This window comes from Ambystoma mexicanum, chromosome 2p (genome assembly GCF_040938575.1).
Source record: "Ambystoma mexicanum isolate Mex_15411 chromosome 2p, UKY_AmexF1_1, whole genome shotgun sequence".
Classification (NCBI taxonomy): Eukaryota; Metazoa; Chordata; class Amphibia; order Caudata; family Ambystomatidae; genus Ambystoma; species Ambystoma mexicanum.
This window is the reverse complement of record NC_090923.1, coordinates 557,425,242-557,444,586: the sequence shown is the minus strand read 5'-3', so window position 1 is coordinate 557,444,586 and position 19,345 is coordinate 557,425,242. Positions and strand designations below refer to the sequence as shown.

Genomic DNA, 19,345 nt, shown 5'->3' with positions numbered 1-19,345 from the left:
AAGTAGTTTGTACGAAAAAGAATCATATGTTGGGTCACAAGCTGATTAGGCCTGCAAGTTGGGAAAGTTCCGCAAACTTTCACCGCGAGAGTTAAGTTCTCTCAATCGGGTTGGCACACTACCATAATATGAAGAACAAGAGGCAGCAGAAGACGTTGGTTCCTGGCAGTTCCTGCAGATCTCACTGTTCAGTTTTGGGGACAAGAGGGAGGAGATCTGGGGACTCCTGCACTGCACAGGATCGTTGAAAAACTGACAAAATGGAGTGCCTCCAGTTCGTGTAGCGGTCATCAAGCACACAAGCTGGTGTCCTTACCCCTGGTTAATCCTAACCAGCTCCGAGAATGGTATCCAGGTGGCTTACGAGTTGATTGGTCCCACCAACTCAAAGGAAGAAGTCATCCTTGAAGGGTCTTCTCTGTCGAGATGAACTTGGCAATTCGGACCTGCAGCAGGGTTCACCGGGCAACCCAACGGTCCCAGAGTTACAGTAGCCGTCCTCTTCCAGCTCGTCTTCGGTTCTTTCGTTACAGTGGTTGACTCTGCTTTCCAGTCCAAGAGACCCGCCTTTTAAACAGTTTTCTCCCCTTCATTCCAGCCTAGCTGCCACTCACCCAGCAAGGAGGCTGTCCTTGCCGGACAGTCAGCCTGCCAATCACGCCAGAGTGCATTTGGGCCTCCTAGGAGACTAAGCACAGGGAGATTCGGGCACCTACCTCACTTCCTGCCCACCCCAGACGCCAGAGGCGGTCTTCAGTCCTGAAGCCCGCCAAAGGCATAGAAACGAAGGTACCAAAACACTAGAAGGACCTTTCCAAAAAGAAATGGTGAAAAGAAGACCGGGACCTGTTTAGACAAAGGGGCTTATGGCGCCATCTTGAAAAACATGGCTCACACGATTTTTAGCTAACTGTGTTTGCGGTCGAGAAAAATCATGGTAGTTCGTTGTAAAACCACTGCCACCAGCCATTTCAATAGAAAAGGGTAGCATTTGACTGCTACATGAGTTTCTAGACACAGGGGATACTAGGTAACCCCTCCAGCACTCTATAGGAAGATAGTGTGTGCTGGGTCTAGGAATTTAAAAAGACTAGTAAAGTCAATGTAACCTTACATTCTCTGGGAAACAGTAGTTTATCCCAGTGAAGGGATTTAAACCTTGGAAGTCTAAAAAGACATCCCTCTGTCACTGCATTGAGGGTGCTGTGTGACACATAAAAAAGATGATGCCTATGGAGTTGTCTAAAACTCCATAAACAAAAGAAATTAACACAGAAAACAGACAGAATTAAAAGTACAAAGTCCCAAAGGTCAGAAAAAGAGCTGGGGGTCTCTAAGGTAGAGAGGATTTAGCACATTTATGAGAATTCTTCCTAACAGTGAACAGGGTTCTAGGTAATTTGGTCAAGATTATTTGCTCGAAGTAGATTTAATCAAATTTTCTTTTTTTCAAAAATAGGTGATTTTGCAGCAAACATATCCCACTTTAAACTCCAACACTTAACATTAACCTAAACCCACCCCCACATATATTTGCGACAACATTCGTTAAAGAAACTCGATGAAAATCGACTTCGAACAAATATGCTGCGCAGTCCTCTCTGGATCCCATTGAACAGAGGTGTAGTAAAGGGGGCACATTTCCTGGCTGTTCCTTTTCAGCTCTTCACTCAACAAGTAGGTGGATCTAGATACATTAACATACATAGTTTCTCTCATTATATTACTCTTAATCCAAAACACTTAAGCCCGGGCCAAAGTGTGCACTTGCAACTTGTCATTGGCTAGCAACAATTGACTCCTGGCTAGTACGAAATGGTGTGCTGATTGTATGTTTAGAATTGAGGTGTTGATTGATTTTTATTTTTTATGTTTGACTTGCAACTTGAATTCACTTATCCCTGACTTTAGAAAACTGAGGAAAGTATGCACATTCTATGCAAACTGGTCCCTTAGGCATATTGAAAATAGAGGCCGATATATCACCTTTCATATTATTCCATGGCATTCCACGTGCACTTTAACAAGTACAGATATGCTTGCATATACCAAGTCTCTTTACGACTGGCGAAAAACTTCTTCTTTATCCAATATAAAGCGCATCTCAAAGCACATTACAACCAAAAAATGTTTTATTTGATTATATCCTCATGCATATGCTAAAGCTAGCCTTCACCTTTCAGGTAAACTGTATGCTACTGCATTTGATGTGTATACACCCGTCCCGTACGAAGGCCAACAGGGCTTCTTTTGGTTCATTGAAAGTTCTTTCATCCCTAAAAACAATAAAACATACACCATTGAGTCTTCTCCTGTTGTTATTTCTGCGTAGAGGCTTGTGAGCGGAGTGATAATAAAATGCATTTTTTATTTAGTTCCAAATTGCTTGCATTCACCCACAAATCCTACTGTGGGATGGGTGATTCATTGTTTTATTTAACGTTGAGCTAGGTCTGTGTCAGTTTGGTGCCACACCTTTAGATTCTGCACTATGGTTGATGACCACTGGACAGTGTTCCCTTCCCATCATGCCTCTCTTACTCTTCTGCAGGTCTATGAGGACTATGACTGCATGCTGAACCAAACCAATATTGGGCACAACAACAACAAGTTTTACATCATTCAGCTGATCGGACAGGGCAGCCGCTACAGCTGCTGGAATCGCTGGGGGCGTGTGGTAAGTATCATCCAGATTATCCCTCACTGCCACAACTAGGGGGGCATTAAAGCACCTGGTAACGCTGTGGGGTATGGTGAGCTTCATCCATCCTTGCACTGAATATCTCTCCTCCTGCCACCACTAAGTAGTGCCATTACAGCTGCAGGACCACAACTGGCATATGGGGAGTGACAGCCATCCTGAAGATCTTCCTTTTGTCGCACAAGTAGCTGTAAATTTGCTATACCTGCGTGCGGGTGTGGTGAGTTCTCTGCCTTCCTATAACTGATCTGCCCTCTGCGTCTTTTGGTTCCTGGGTGCACTATAGGTGCATGTATGTCTGAGTGCAGGTGGATCTAGGGCACACAGTATGTTTTCATTAAACATATTATACCCATGTGGGAGAATAAACAAAATCCCTTCCTAGGTGCTTCTGACACATATGTTCTATAGGGGTATTGGTGTTTCAGTTTTAGCTACAAAAGCAGGTTTATTCCAATGGCACCTTGCTCTCCATGGTATTGGGATCCCTCAATCTGTCTGCCCTTCCAAACAAATAACCTATCAGATCATAAAGTTTTGCCTCGCAGGTCCAACAACACTGCTGTAGCAAATCGTGTGCCACCCTCGTTCACCTTGAGGACGTTGGAAATTGCCTTTATTGAGACTTATCCCCACCTGCCCCATTGTTTACCCCAAGCATTTGGGTAAATCTGGGCACATGTATGTCATTTGTGTTGACCTATGTGAGAATGCATGGCAGAGCAATGTGTGTTTTTTCAAAGGTGGTGGCACAGTGATCAGTGCTTTAAAAAGCATATCTGGTGAAATCCTTTCTTTTTTTGGCTTTGCTTGGCGCATACTAAACCTTGTCAGGCCGCATCCGGGAATAGGGTTAGCCAAGAGTTTAATTATTAAGCTGCACAGGTTTGGGCAAAATTCACAAGCAGGTTCTAAAAAAAACTGTAGGCTGTTAGGATGGTTATTCTTCTTGGTGGCACAGTGCCCTGTGTAATGTTCTAACAAAAATTTTCTACCAGTGCTCCAGGGTCGGATATCTCTTGGAAAATTCTCATAGTAGTTGATTAACTAACAGCCTATGATTTTAAGGGGTCCTAAAGCCTATTTGTATGTGTATATATGCACTACATTGTCCATCTTCTTAAACATACACTTTTTTATCACCACTACCGTTTTACCTATGTTCTGCTCCCCACTACTCTGTACTATTTCCTCCCCTAACCCTTTACTGGTCCTCAACTTCACCTCTTCAGTTCTTTCTGTTACCTCCTTCTCTAATCCTGTGACATCAGTTCACCAGAATGCCAGAATGGATTTGACATCACACACCCTGTGTAGTAAGCAATATCGCTACACCGTTGACACTGGTGCCATCACAGGAAGTGCAGTGACATTGCTTTCACCCTCCTATGCCATCACAGGAAGTGATATTGCAGAATTAAATCAATACATTTATGATTACTAAACCAGCATAGTTACTAAAGCAGCGAAAAAGCCATTTTAGTTGCCAAGCATGTTTTTATTGTGATACTTCATTGATGTGATGGGTTCATAATGCCATGTGCTTTAGGCGTGGCAAGAAAGGACACTTTGCACGGTGTTGCCACAACTTTACTTGCAAGAGTGTGAAAGAGATTGAGGCTTGAAGCTCTGAAGAGGTCTGTGATGATGAGTGCAAGGGAGTGTGTTGGTTGGTCAATGAGGTCGGGGATCAAACCCAGAGTGGTGGTTAACTCACACCGAGGTGCAGGTCAATGTTGAGGGGGTGTTTATGCTAATTTATTCAGGGTCAGATTACATCATGATTGACGAGGCGACCTGGCTTGCGAGGTTTCGTGTCATGCAACTACTCGAACCCAATGTTGGGGCCAATGCCTCTGGTGGTATTAGACAGCCCTGCGGATAAGGGGTGTATCACCCACTTTTACTCTCTAAAAATTGGCAAATACTTCCAAAAAAGAAAAATAGGGAGTACAAATATTTCCAACAAAAAAGAGGAAACTGACACTAGAAGCTTGTCCCCCTGCTTTCTCCCAGACACAGCTCCATGGATCGGTTTGGATCAATAGTGCTACAGGAAGAAACTAGTCGTGTTATTTCCTGATCTGAAAACGTAAACATTTATCTTTTAATGTACCGGATTAGCTAGGTGCAAGAAATATTTATCACAAACATTTCTGTTAGAACATATTTGTACTTGCTTATAAAATACTCCTATTGGGAACGGGACTTAATTTCTTACTCCCTAAAAATAATTTTACTCCCAACTTTAAAAAATAGGGAGTAAAATACTACTACTTCAAAAACGTATCTGGAGCACTGGTACTAGGAGTGGCATTTTGGGGTAATGTATGGCCACAGTGTCTGGGCAGAAGCACTAGAGCTAGAGTTTGTGTGTCTGAAAAGGAAGGCTGTCTTCTTGGTTGGTATCAGCGGAGTGATTTAGACATTGTAATTGGCCCTAAGATTCTGGGTCTAATTGATACTGTTAGTCGGGCTGTCTCTGCTCCTGGGGACAGATATGATGATGTTTGCATGGGCAGTTTGGGATGCCTCAAAGGGTTTTGTCACTGAATTAAGCTCCAAGAAGAGGCAGTGCCAGTAGTAAGCAAGGCTCACTGTGTCCCTCTAGCACTCTGAGGAAGTGATAGGAGAAATAAGGAGGGAAGGGATAGGGGTGGAAGCTTCGGAGTGGGTCTCTCCAGTTGTGGTTGTGGAGAAGAGCAATGGTAGTTTCAGAATGTGTGTGGACTTGCAAAGCTAAACAAGTGTGTGGTGGTGGATAGGTTCCCGCTACCCAACATTGGTGAGATTGTCAGTTTATCTGCTGGTGCAAAGGTTTTTAGCACACTTGATCGGCGTATCATCAGGTTGTCTTACATCCAGAATCAAAGATTACACCACCTTTGCCACCCATATAGGTACTTTCAGATTCAAACGCATGCTCTTTGGGTTGGTGTCAGCATCAGTGTTTTTCCAGCGTGTCATGCATGCAATATTAGGGAAGGTAAAAGGACTTTACTTTTACCAGGATGATATTTTGGTTATGGGAAAAGCTCCTGGGCACCATGATGGGAAACTATCCTTTGTCCTGGGTGAGCTGCAGAGTGAGGGGTGACATTGCAGAAGACCAAGTGAAAGTTTAGTATGAGTGAAAATGACTATATCGGACACAGACTTTGTGGTGATGGCATACGACCCAAGTGTAGTCTGGCTGAGGTGATTGTGGGCTTGCAACCCCACAAAAATAGGAAGGAAGTTATGCAGTTTTTTGGGGCTAGTTGACTACCATGCCAAGTTCATCAGGAACTTTTCGGGTTGCTGTGTGTGTATCTGGTCATTGTGCAAGAAAGATGTTATATTTGAGTGGTCGGAGTACTGTGAACAGGAATTTCAGGAAATAAAAAAGGCCATTGCGAGTGTCCCGGTGCTGGGAAGTTTTGACACAGCGATGGATACGTATCTCATGGTTAATACGAGTGACGAAGGTCTTGGGGCTGTCTTACTCCAGAGTCAACAAGCCATATAGGGAATAATTGCCATCACCTCTCGGGCCCTGAATGGGGCAGAGGATCACTATTCAGTGATTGAGAAGGAGGTACTGAGTGTGGTGTGAGCCATTGTCATGATGCCTACCCCCGGGCATCCGGATCGAGTCCATCATCCCCGGGAGCAGGCATCCAGATACTCATTAAAACCCCAACAGCCCCGGCTGGGGGCTGTTTGGATTCAGTCCTGGCGCCATAGGCGCCAAGCTCATAGACTTTACTTACCTTATGCAGACCATGCTGCAAATGAGTCCAAGCCAACGTGAGGCCTGGATGGGACTATTTTATTACAGGGACTATTTTTTTACTCGGGTGTGGTTCTGGGGAACTTCTTACCTGGGACTACTTTGGAGGCTATTTAAACCACGCCCGAACAGCAGCTCATGCTTCGTGTTATTCTGCATCCAGCAGCGTAACGCTCACCGTGTCTGCAAGTCAGCATCCAGTCTTCTGCCACGCCCTCTTCGAATCCGGAGCTCCTAGACAAAAGGAAAAGAAAGGAGAAGAGGTTCGATCACAGACATTATTTGATTCCTTACCTGATTCCGGACCCAGCACATCTCCGAGCCTGGAAAGGACATTATTCCAGCACGCGTCGCTTCGCCAGCAGCAGCGCCGCGTTATACTCACCAGTCCACCACATCTTTCAAATCGGCGCTGCCTCCATCATTTTCTTCGTCGAAACCCAGCACCTGGGGGGAAAACCAAAGGAATAACAAGGTGAGCCGAGAAAACCGACAAAGACTATCTCTTTGCCACCATAGGCTTACCTGCTTTACCACCGGAGGTATTATCCTTTAATTCGCTGCATCTTTCTATGCTGCACCTATAAAGGGAGAGAAACCAGCAAGTTAAACTCATGCAACTTTTACCGGACAGTGTTTGGTAATACAGACTCTTACCTGAACGCCATCAGCTGCCTCCAGGCAATATTCTTTTGGACCCAGCTGCAACCTAACGAGGGAATGGAACAAGAGTGAACATCGGACATATTGAACTCTTTGAACTTTATAGACACTGGAGTCAATATTCCTCCGGAACTCCTCCAGTACCTTCAAACCAGTGAAGTAACTGGTATCTACGTGCCCCTGCATGCCATGCAGGATGGAGAGCTCATCATTTAAAAACATAAGGTGAGGTTACCAAGAGGGTATATCGGAGGTGATTAGTGGGGAGAACGAGAACAGTTGGGGGAGGGGGGTCATCACTAAAGTCCACAGGTTAAATCCCTTTCTCCACTTGCAGGAGAATACTTCTACGAGTCCAGCAGACAAGAGTAGGCGGGCCAGTCCAGACTGTCATCTCTTCACTACGCATCACGTTGGTGGAGACCGCAGCTGTCCGGGTCCAATCGACGCCCCTGTGGGAACCAGGTGAGCGTAACCGCCATCCATAAGTTCAAGGGTTTCCTGCGGAAGGGAGCCCAGGGCCCTCAGTGACCACAAGCCCTTGTGAGTATTTTCTTGTCAAAAGGTCTTGAAGGGGTCTCTCGTCATATTGTCAATTGGGTAACTTCCCTGCAGGCCCACGCTTTCAAGGTTGAGTTTGTGCCTGGCAAGGAGAACATGTTAGCTGATTTTCTCTCCATAACCAGTAGTGTCATAATTGATGAGGAACGGTTTGAAGAAGAACCTTTGGAACAAGATGAAGTGTTTTATTTTTGGGGAACCATCCCTACTCAAGAGTGGGAGCAGGCTGAGCAGGTAGATGAAGCTCTGTGTAGTGTAAACATGATGGTGGTCTCAGACAGGGAACATTGAAACAGTGAGGGTGGTTTGTCTCCTTTCCACAAATTAAGTGATGAGCTAAATGTGGAAGGGACACATGTTTTCAGGGTAAGATGCATAATTCCCCTGGCGGGTGCAGAATTGTGGCAGCGGCCCACTAGGGTGACTTGGGTATGACTAAGGTCAACGGTCGCATCAGATGGGATTATTGGTATCTGGAAATTGACAGTGAAGTGGAGGAGATGGTGGAGGAATGTGTTGTGTGTAGGGAGTCTGACCGATTGTGTTAAGACATGCACTCAGCCTTTAAAGGCTTGAGAATGTCCTTGATTCCCTTGGAGGAATGGTTGCCATGGATGTTCTAGGGTCACTGGTGGTGATGGGCGGAAGAAGTATGTCTTAGTATTCATTTGTATGTACTGCATAGGTGGAGGCCAAGGGGATGCAGAAGGCTGAATCACGTGCTATGGTGGTGTTTCTTGACCAAGATTGTTAGAGGGAGGGATTCCCGAGCAAACTACTAACTAATAACGGGGTACATTTCACCTCCAGGTTGACAAAGCAGTTCCTCTCCGGGACAGCAGGTGTGGGTCATGTCAGCAATACAAAAGAGGTGATGGCTGGAAGGTTTAGAATTTATCTTAACCTCTGGCATTGCTCTGGGCAACCCCCCAGACCATCGTTCTTCGCCTGCCAAGTGATTACAAAAGGGGGAAGACCATATCAAATTGGGCTTAGTCCCACCACAAAAGGGGCAGTCCAGGCCAAACTGCTTGGTCACATCCCTTCTGCAATAGACCACAAGCATCTCCAAACATGTTTCGGCCTTGTTGGGCCTCAACACTGAGGAGTAGCTTGGGTATATTAGGCCAAACAGGCACGAACCTAAGGTCTGGGCATACTCTTCCTACTCAGGGTGACTACAGCAAAGCAAAAGTGGTGATGGTCGGAAGGTTCAGAACATTGTTGTTTCATCCTTCCACCGATGGGGCAGTGGAGAGGTTCAACCGGACCATCATAGAAGGGATCCGCATGGCCATCAAGGAGGGCAAGGAATGGGAAGAAGAGTTGGAGAGAAGAGTTTGAGCTTACAGATTCGCCTGGTACGCAACAACAGGTTAAATTCCTTTTGAGGTTCTTGGAAGAAGGAAAGCAGCCACTACTCTGTCTCCAGCCTGGCTGGGCAGGATGACATTTGTGAAGTGGGACTTAAGAGCTCTCAAAGAGCAGGTTTGTGAGAAGATTGATGACATAAAGGCCAGGTTTGACATTCAGAGGAATGTCAGATTAACCAGAGTGGAAGAAGGAGATACTGTCTGGATTTGGAAACCTGGTTTGGTGCTCGAAGGGCAAAGCAAATTTGCTGGTCCCATGTGCGTGACTAAGATGACAAGTTATGCTGTGTTGCTTGACGATGCAATGGTTTGGAACAAGGGCAGCATTGCTGTGAGAGAATGATTGGTGTGGTGTCATGTGCCGGGGAATAGCCAGTCACATGACACTAGTAAACACGGAAGGAGGAGAATAAACAACCCCCCGGAACTGACGTAATAACGGCAGTCCCGGTGCCTGCGTGAACAAACAGAAGACCAAGTAGCAGTAATTGAGGCGGCAATCCAAAGACTCCCAATTGACAACCCAAAACCAACAGAGGAGATTGCTGCTGTATCAAAAAATAAAAATACAAGAGAACAAGGAGAACAAAGAAGAAACTCCAAAAGTAACCCAAGGCCACAAGGGAGAGATTCTACATGTAAATGGTGTGGAGGCCCGTGTCACAGAGGAGAATCCTGTCCTGCGTGGGGTACAACCTGCAGAAAATGTAATCGTCTTAACCATTATGCAGCTGTCTGTATGAACCCGCCGCACAAAAGTGAGAGATCAAACACCACGGCAAACTTATGGGCGCAGGAAGAAATTTGCCCCCCCGAGAAACACCTTGTCAAACGGGAAGGAAAGGAAGGACAATAGCTGTAGACCATTTCCAGAGATCACCAGATTCAAGTGAAAGTGAAGACAGTGAGGATGATACATCCCCTGATGGAAGAGATCACGACAAGTGGAAAGAAAAACAGCAAACAAGTGCATTGTATACACCTCATATCCGCTGTAGAGCCAAAACGGTCTAGACAACGGAAAAGACCATCATTGTTAGGCAGAAACCTGTGCAGTTCCCTCTGGGACCACTGCAAAAGATGTAAGACTACAGGTGTTTGGCAGTAAACCCACTTGGTAGCAGTCTGTACCACCCAGATTTACCTGGTAGCTGTGGCTGAGCAGTCAGACTTCCCTCAAGAAGAGTTAGGCAGTATATATAGCATACATAATGGGTACAGAGGCACAGTAGTACAAGCAAACACTGACCAGAGCTAGGTGTAAAAGTATATAATTATTTATTTAAAAGACACTCATAAATTACACTAGCACAGAAAAGGTAAGTAAGTCAAAACACAGTCACTATTACTTATATGTACATCCCTAGTTATTTGTTGGACAAGTCTAAGTTAACACCACTTATTTCCAAACAGAGGTGAGCGCTTAACGTTAGATGACACTCCAACAAGTTAGTTAAAAAGGGAGGGAAAAGGCAGAAGTAATGAAAACAGCAAGGTAAAACACTTTTCAGAGATTCACAGTAAGTTTAGAAAGGCAGTCTATTGCGGAGCAAGGAAGTTCGGTTGCCAGGCCCACTCTAGGGAAAGCCAGGCGAAAAGATGCCCAAGATCACACAATGTCACAAGTCTTTACAGGTGAGTAGGAAAGGTTTTACCAAGTTTAGAAAAGTTTAGTTTGGGTGTCCCAGGCTTACCCAGGTTCGAGAACTGAGGGCTAAATCTACCCCGTACAATCGGTGGCAAGGGAAGCCGGGCGGAACACGGTACCTTTAAAATGGAAAGGATCCTCCAGCGGTGGCAGTTCCTGGTAGTGGGTGCAAGTCGCGGCGTCGTCCAGAGGAAGAGGAGATCTCGACGTGGAGGAAAGCTGAAGGTCGTTGCACTACCAGGGAAGAAACCAGCCGTGGAGTTTTCCGGTTAAAAGGATGTTACCCCTCTTTCGCGGTTGAGGTAAAAAGTGGTATCCCGATTGCCGGGGTGCTTGGCACAGGCAAGGCGGCCACGAGATGCTTCAGGGAGGCGAAAAGAAGGCAGAAGCTGGTTGTCCCCACCAGTCAAGGGAAGGAGACTCTCCCGGCTGGAGATCTCCTCTGTCGTTGGGAAAAGTGGTGAGACGGTTCCGCAGGGCTCCACCGGTGGTGTCGTCTTGGCAGGTCAGCTCAGCTTCTCCCTCTTCGGCTTCTAAGGTCCTGTGGCGACTTCTGAAGAACCAGTCCCAAAGACCCTGCTTTTATGCAGCAAACCCCCATTCATACAGCCTAGTGTCACTCAAACATGCTAAGTGGTGAGCGGGGCGGCTCACCACTTGGGCCAATCACACCAGAGTGCGACATGAGTTGGCAAGGCAACTCAGTCCAGGGTGCCTAAACCCCCTCCCACACCCCCTGTGGTACCCAGACAGAATGGCACCACTTTGGAGGGCTTCTGTGCAGAAGCCCGCCAAAAGTGGAACAAAGGCTCGACTCGGGTTCAGGGTTACTGAAGTGAACCTAGACGCCATTTTGGCGGCGAGTTCTGGCAAAAAATCCCAACCGGTGAATTTATATTAAATAAATAAACCAGCGGTATCTTTAACATTGCACCAAAAAGTGGTGCATTAAAATCAATGGGAAATCCCATTGGGAAATATTCCGGTGGAATATTTCCGTGGTATCCACTGCCACCAGCCAGAAACTCAGCGAGGGGGGACGGGACAGTTCCCCCTCGACAACAGACCCAGGGGCAATCTAATTGCCCCTACCAGTACTTCCACAGTATGATGGATTGTACTGGTTAAGTTCCTAAATTAAGACTAGTAAAGTCAATGGTGACTTTACAGACCCAGGGAGACAGTAGTCAGTCCCAGGGTGTGGAGTCTATGTTTGGGGGTCACTATGACACCCCTGTGTTACTGCACTGAGGGTGCTGTGTAACACATTCAAAAACCAATGATAGCCTATCGGGAAAAATACCCCATAGCCCATAAGCACATAGCAAGTCACAGAAACACTCTCAAGTCATGTCCAAGAGTGAGGGTAAAAGAGTCTCACTCTTGGCAGGAGAAAAAAATAAACCCCAAAAATCCAGCAAAGCTGCTGGGGGACTCACTAGTTTAGGAAATTCAGCCTAAACAGAGAATTCTCCCTAACAATCATGTACTGTTATTTCAGATGGAGAACCACTGCGTGTAGTCGTTGATACAGGAGCAACTGTCAATGTAATGCCAGTGTCAGCATTTAACAAACTTCATGTCAAGCCTAAACTTCAAGAAAGAAAGGTCAGATTATATGCCTATGGCTCTAGGAAACCTCTGCCTGTGCAAGGATCATTTAAGTCTGATTTTGCCCACAACAACGTCACGTACAGAGCCCAAGTTTATGTAGTTGATGCTGGTTGTGAAACATTGCTAAGTTGTAGAACCGCTGAAAAACTGATTAATTAATTTTGCTTTCAACATCCAGTGTGGAAAGATTGACGAGTTGATAAAGCAATATCACAGCGTATTTCAAGGAATTGGGTGTCTTAAGGGCAGATCCATTAAACTCCACATTGACCCCACTATTGAACCGAAAGCAGTATGCCATCGGCGAGTACCTTTTCACATGAGGGAAGCTGTAAGGAAGGAACTAGACAAACTTGAAGCAGCAGGTATCATAGAGAAAATGTCAGGACCGACTCCGTGGGTGTCCCCCATGGTGGTTGCAAAAAAACCAAAACAACCCAACGCAGTACGAATATGTATTGATATGCGGCTTCCCAATGCAGCCATTGGAAGAGAACGACCTATCATACCGACTATCGATGAACCTATTGTTGACCTAACAGATGCGACTATATTAAGTAAACTTGATCTTAGATCTGGATATCACCAGCTCAAACTGGCCAAGGAGTCGAGATATATCACGACATTCTCCTCCCACCTTGGGCTACGACGTTATAAAAGGTTAAACTTTGGAATATCGTCAGCTGCTGAGGTATTCCAATATGAAATGTGGCTTGGAAGGAACGATGAACATTAGTGACGATATCATTGTATATGCATCCAATGAAAATGAACATCTTGAGCGCCTGGCAGCAGTGTTACAAAGACTGAAAGACTCTGGATTAACCCTAAATGCAGAGAAATGTGAATTTGGAAAAGAAGAATTAAGCTTCTTTGGGTACATTTGTAATGCACAAGGCGTGTCGCCAGATCCTGCCAAAGTTAATGACATTAAAAACACCCAACCTCCAACATCAGTCACAGAAGTAAGAGGTTTTATGGGAATGGCGACTTATTGTGCGAGATTCATTCCAGATCTGGCCACTATAGCAAGTCCTCTCTGTGAACTAACCAAGAAGGATCAAAAATGGGAATGGTTGCCTGTTCACCAACAAGCTTTTAAACAGATCAAGGATACCCTGTCTGTGTCTACAACAATGGCTTTCTTTGATATCAAAAGACATACAGAACTTCTAGTTGATGCTAGTCCAGTTGGCCTCAGAGCTGTACTTGCACAAATTGACAAGGATGGAAATGTATACCCAATCGCTTTTGCCAGTCGTGCATTAACTAAAACGGAACAGAATTATGCGCACACAGAAAAAGAGGCCCTCGCTATTTTGTGGGGATGTAGACTTTTTAAAGTTTATCTACTTGGAAAACAGGCAAGAGTGTTTTCAGATCATAAACCACTTATTCCAATTTTTAGAGGGTCAGCACCTCATCCACCGGCACGCATTGAAAAATGGATGCTTCAACTACAGCCATACAACATAGAGGTGGAATACCGACCAGGGACAGACAACCCAGCTGATTATTTGTCTCGCCACCCACGACCTGCCACAGAAGAAGAAGAACATCATGCAAAGGAAACGGAAGAACATGTGTGTCACGTGGTGGCCTGCGCCCGGCCATGAGCTTTAACGTTGCAAGAGATAGCCAGTGAAACCGAAACAGATACTGTCCTGAACCACACCATAACTGCCATCCAGTCAGGGAATTGGAAAAATGTCCTTGCTTCCATGACTCGACGCACTGCAGCAGCCCAGGTCTTCAATCCCTTTTTGGTATTCGTCATGAACTTTCTGTAGTTCCTGAAGAAGTAATATTGAAAGGACATCGCATTGTACTACCTACATCATTAGAAGAGCGAGCCCTCAGATTAGCTCACAGAGGACATCACGGTATTGTGAAAACCACTGCATACTTGAAATCAAGAATGTGGATGGCTAACATACAACAGAGAGTGATGGAACTAGTATGTTCATGTGCAGGTTGCCAGGCCACTCGGAGAGTAGAGAACCCAGAACCAATTATTAGTACCCCAAGGAGCAGTAAAAGGTGGGAAGCTGTTGGTATAGATTTTTGCACAATTGCAAGAGAAGGATACTTACTTGTTGTAATTGATGAATTCAGCAGATATCCTGAAGTTGAATATGTGACGTCCACTGAAGCTGACAACATGATCCTTGCACTAGAAAACATTTTTGCCATACATGGAATACCATCAGAAATCAAAAGTGACAATGGACCACCTTTCACAAGCCAAGAACTACGCCGGTTTTTTCAGAACCTTAACATTCGACACAAGTGAATCACCTAATGGTGGCCACAGGCGAATGGTGACGCTGAACGATTTATGGGGTCACTCAACAAAGTAATTTGCATCGCCAAGGAAAAAGGACCTTCATGGCTAAAAGCAGTGTATCGGTTCTTGAGAACTCATAGGCAGACTCCACACTCCTCGACAGGAATCAGCCCAGCAGCACTCATGTTTGGAGTACCTATACAAGCAGAACTCCCCATACACCCTCAGTGGGTAGCACCTGAACCAGACATTCGAACCATAGTCAAAAAGAGTAAAACGGAATGAACAAGAAAGCATTTCTCGACGAGCCAGGCATCGAGAATGAATACCTGGAGACCCAGTTATGGTAAAGAACCGAGCCACTCCTAAAAAGATGTCACTTAATTTTGAATTCCTACCTTGGACAGTCAGTGCTGCCAATCACAGTATGATTACAGCTACTCGTGGAAGTGAAACTGTAACGAGAAACCTTTCGCACTTCAGAAAAGTACCACCGGAATTATGGGAAGAAAGCCAAGAAACAGTGGGAGAGAGACCTGGATCGCCTCATCGACCTTTAAGTCAATCACCGTACCGACCGCCAAGTCAATTGACACCTGAACTTCATAAGACTCCAAGAAAACCGAGAACTCCAAGCCGGCAAGAAGAAGAGCTACAATCTAAGAGCTCCATGGCGGATAGCCCTGAGAGAAGCAATACCCGATACCACTTGAGGGAAAGACCAAAACCATTGTCTCGTTTACAAGGTTATGTGGTAGATGGAAATATATAAACAAGTCAGCTTGCCCAGATAATGCTGAGAGACTGGAATTGACTAAACCTGTTTAGTATATACTGTTTGAAATTTTGTTTTTCTTTAATTTGGAGAGGAATGTGGTGTCATGTGCCGGGGAATACCGGTCACGTGACATTAGTAAACACGGAAGGAGGAGAATAAACAAACCCCCGGAACTGACGTAATAACGGCAGTCCGGGTCGGTTAAGTACCACAAACAGTCGTGTGTCTCTGTTTCTGCGCAACGACGCGTTTCGTTATAATATTAAGGCTAAATTGCAGTCTGACTATAAGAGCGTTGGTGTGTGATGAAAGCACCACAATTGGGTTGTTATTGTGTGAGGAGAGGTGTGTTATTTTGGCCTGTATTTGGTGTAGATTATTTATCAAAGAGTGTGCTGTGTTAACTCTCAAATGGGTTGCTGTTTACATTCCATTTGCACAGGGACCTTGGATCTGCCAGGCTGTTGCCATGTTTACCATTGATATGTTCTGTGTTCTAGATTCTCCTGCCTAGTATAGATGTCCCTGCCCTGCGAGTTCCAGTTGAGCTGTGCAGTTGGTTCGAGCTGGAAGGAGGGCTTTTCTCCCCCTGTATGTCTCCCAGTCTTAATAAAGGAACCTTCAAGACGGCCACCATTAATCGCCTCTGAGGGAACCCTTTACCTTAGTCATACCTAAGTGACCCTCGTGGACCCCCTAAACAATATTGCTCCTAACACTGGTACATTTCTGACCCTGTGTGCAATGGGCTTAGCCCCCCTTTTCAACACTATCTTGTGAGCAAAACACTTAACTTCCTGTGTTTGTCCCTGAACACTGCAGTATACAAAGTCTTGAGGCTCTCCCATGACATATTTCTCCCCGCATCCACGCACAAAATGGGCACCCTCCTACCTGTGCATATCTGGATGTCCAAAGCTGCCTGCTCATCCCACCCAAGGATGCTGACCCCTTTATATGCCATGTACAACTTGTCTGTCTGCCTTTGAAGGGTATGTCGGCCCACTCATACCCCCAACACTGTGATGGGAACTTGCCCATAAGGACTGGGATTTATATCCGGCAGTGAAAGGGCTTCCACTGATTTCTTGAAGGTGTCCTCCTACTGTTCTGGAGATGCCATAGTGTAGTGCGAACCTTAGTCTAGCATCATCTCAATGTCTGCTCCGTTGACCTTCACTATGTCCCACCGCCTGTGCTTCTTTTCTCCTTGAAGGTGAAATATTACCCTCTCTTCCATGACAGGCAATTTTTATTCTGGATCCTCCACTATGTTGACATTTGCCTTTTACACGCAGGACCCTTACTTGTTCATTCTGCGGAGGGGGATATGTATTTCTGTTTTGAAACCAGTGATAATGATGTGTACATATTGTGGTCTCATGTAGGTTGAGTGTTAGGCTTAGGGACCATGGTTATTGTGGATGTCGGATGCAATCGTTGCATTGCGCATTTTGGGCACATGTTGGTACAGGGTAATTTTGGCAAAGGAGTTGGCGGGGAGCTACACGATTTATGTTGTTTTCCTGGAAGGTGCTCAGGGTTTTGGTCATTCTTGACTTAAGGGTGCCGAGGGGTCTGTTTCCATCCTAATGCGGTACTTGATACATGGCCTGCATTGGCAGAACGTGGACATGCGGGTGCGTACATGTGGTCAGGATCCTATAATGTCCTTTGCCATCTCTTTAGTATTTTATATTGTATTCAGCTCATCTGTTTGTGATGTATTTTAAGTGCTGTCGGTAGCGGGGTGTATTCTCCCTGTTTGATTTAGGTGGGTAGTATGTGTGGTTGTTCAGAATGTCCGGCTGGGTTTTGTTCGGGTAGGTTGAACCATGTGAGGTGCATGGTGTTTGTTGACAGTTGGTTACAGTCTGGCTGTGTTTTGCTTGTTGGATACAGTCATTCGGCTTTAAGGAGATTGTTGGTTACAGCCAGGTTTGTGTATTTTGACTGCTGGTTACAGTTAGGTTGGGTGGTTATCTTGACTGTTGGTTACAGTCAGGTTTGTGGTCATTGGAATTTTTGTGACTGTGGGTTACAGTTGTGGTCTTCGTGAAGAGCAGTTTGGCGCGGTCCAACTGTGGGTGTAGTATGGCATGGCTCATCTCTGGGGTACAGAATGGCTCAGTCCAATTGTAAGTGACAGTATGGCGTTGTCCTACTGTTTGGATTACAGTTGGCATTGTTCAACTGATTGTGTTGAGGAACAGTTTTTAAAAACCCTTTAGGACGAAGTCTTTTTAGTGTGTGTAGTGTCAGAATGTTTAGGATATTATTGAGAGGTGGTATGACAGGAGCCATGTTTGTCGGAGAGTTCTTTTGCTCGCAGGTGAGCAAGCTAGTGCTCAGGAGTGGCAGGCCTGAGGCTCTGGCCGATAGCCCAGAGCAAAAGGAGATATTTATTTTTGTTTCATGCGTTGCTCCTGTCCTGTTTTGGTGGCAATTTGGTGGTGTGGTTAAGGGGGGAGTGGAGCAGATGAGGGGGTGTGGGTTTTACATATTGTGGCGTGTCTGTGGACCTGGACTGGAGGTTGGTCACATGCACGGGAGGTGCTATACGTGGTGATTCTGTTGTGTGTATCCCTATTTTGTAGGGTGAGAAGTGTGTTACTTGCAGCATGTTGTTTTCTGTTGTGCCATGCTTTTGCTGAGGTTGTTCCGTTCAAGGCTGACATGATACAGACTGGTTTTATTGCTTGCCTTGTTGAATATGGTGAGTTCCATTTTTGATTTGAGCTCGTTTCTTCAGAGCTCTTGTTTAGTTTACATTCTGCCCATGTGTGGACTGAAGGAAGCTGTCTTGTTTGCTTCGGTTGGTGGTTGTTTCCCTTTTGTTGGTTTATTGATTATTGACTGAGGGAGAGATGTCGTAGCTTGGTTTGTGGGTGTACTCTGTGTCATTGGAATATCAGTGGAATCCTGCGAGGTCACTATGGAATCTTAGGTGAGTCACTTGTGTGAATGTTTCAAAGGTGTCAGTTAGATCAGGGAACCTTGCGGTTATGGATGTGCCAGTGTTTCTGTCCTGTCCATTTTATCTTACACACTTTGAGGTTACTTACCTTAAGAAGACACAGACAATAAACATACTTACAGAAAAGGGTCCTGGCGTCTTCATAAACCCACGACAGTATGTTTATTGCCCATGTCTCCATCAGGTAAGTAACCTCCAAGTGCATAAAATGAAATGAACATGCCCGAAACACTGGCATATTGAAAAGATCTGGGGTTCTTCCTGCCACATACTACGCTGGAGTCATGAGCTAAGTTGGTAGGTAAGTTTATTCCAAGACTGTTGGTAAGTTATCAGGACACAGACACTGGCACACCCACACCAGCCAGCTCACAGATCAAAGTGCCACTCCTGGAACCCACAGAACAGTCACTCACCAACACTCCATGTGACATCACGACATTCCGCACAGAAGAGCTAGCTACAACCCACATCCACAACCGCCAGCTTCCCTAATCTTAACTGCCACCTTTGAAACATTCACACCAGTCACTCACCTAAGATTCCATAGAGACCTCACAGGATTCCACCCATGCTCCAATGACACAGAATGCACTCACAACCCAATCTAGAACTCACTGTGTTAGGCAAGATTGTATGCAGTACCCTTTGGGTGCACTACAACAACCCTGGCCTGGCAATAGGAACCCAACCTTTGGTATATGTCAATAATACACAGGTCGGTAGCGCATTGAGCAGCCAGGCTTATCTCGAGAGGGGTCATTGTGAGCTGTAGGAGAGTTACTTAGAGATTCACAGTATCAAGTATTCAAATAAACTCTTACACACAAGGTTTCTTGATTAAACAATTATTAATTTATTTAACAGTCAGTTAGAGTAGGCCTTATTCAGAAGGGGGCAATATAATAGTAACACACACATACACTCCAAAATACACACTCTTAATATTTCCAACTCAGTAAGTACCCTTT

The 19,345-nt window shown here is 45.4% G+C and overlaps 1 protein-coding gene across 2 annotated transcripts in view; it reads left to right on the top strand.

Moving 5' to 3' along the window:
• Positions 1-19,345, top strand: part of LOC138566555 (protein mono-ADP-ribosyltransferase PARP3-like) — a 238,599-nt gene that overhangs the window by 35,012 nt on the left and 184,242 nt on the right. For both annotated transcript variants that reach the window (XM_069644028.1, XM_069644029.1), the window contains one exon: positions 2,552-2,677. In XM_069644028.1, the coding sequence (XP_069500129.1) occupies positions 2,552-2,677 (126 nt within the window). The remainder of the gene's footprint in view (positions 1-2,551; positions 2,678-19,345) is intronic.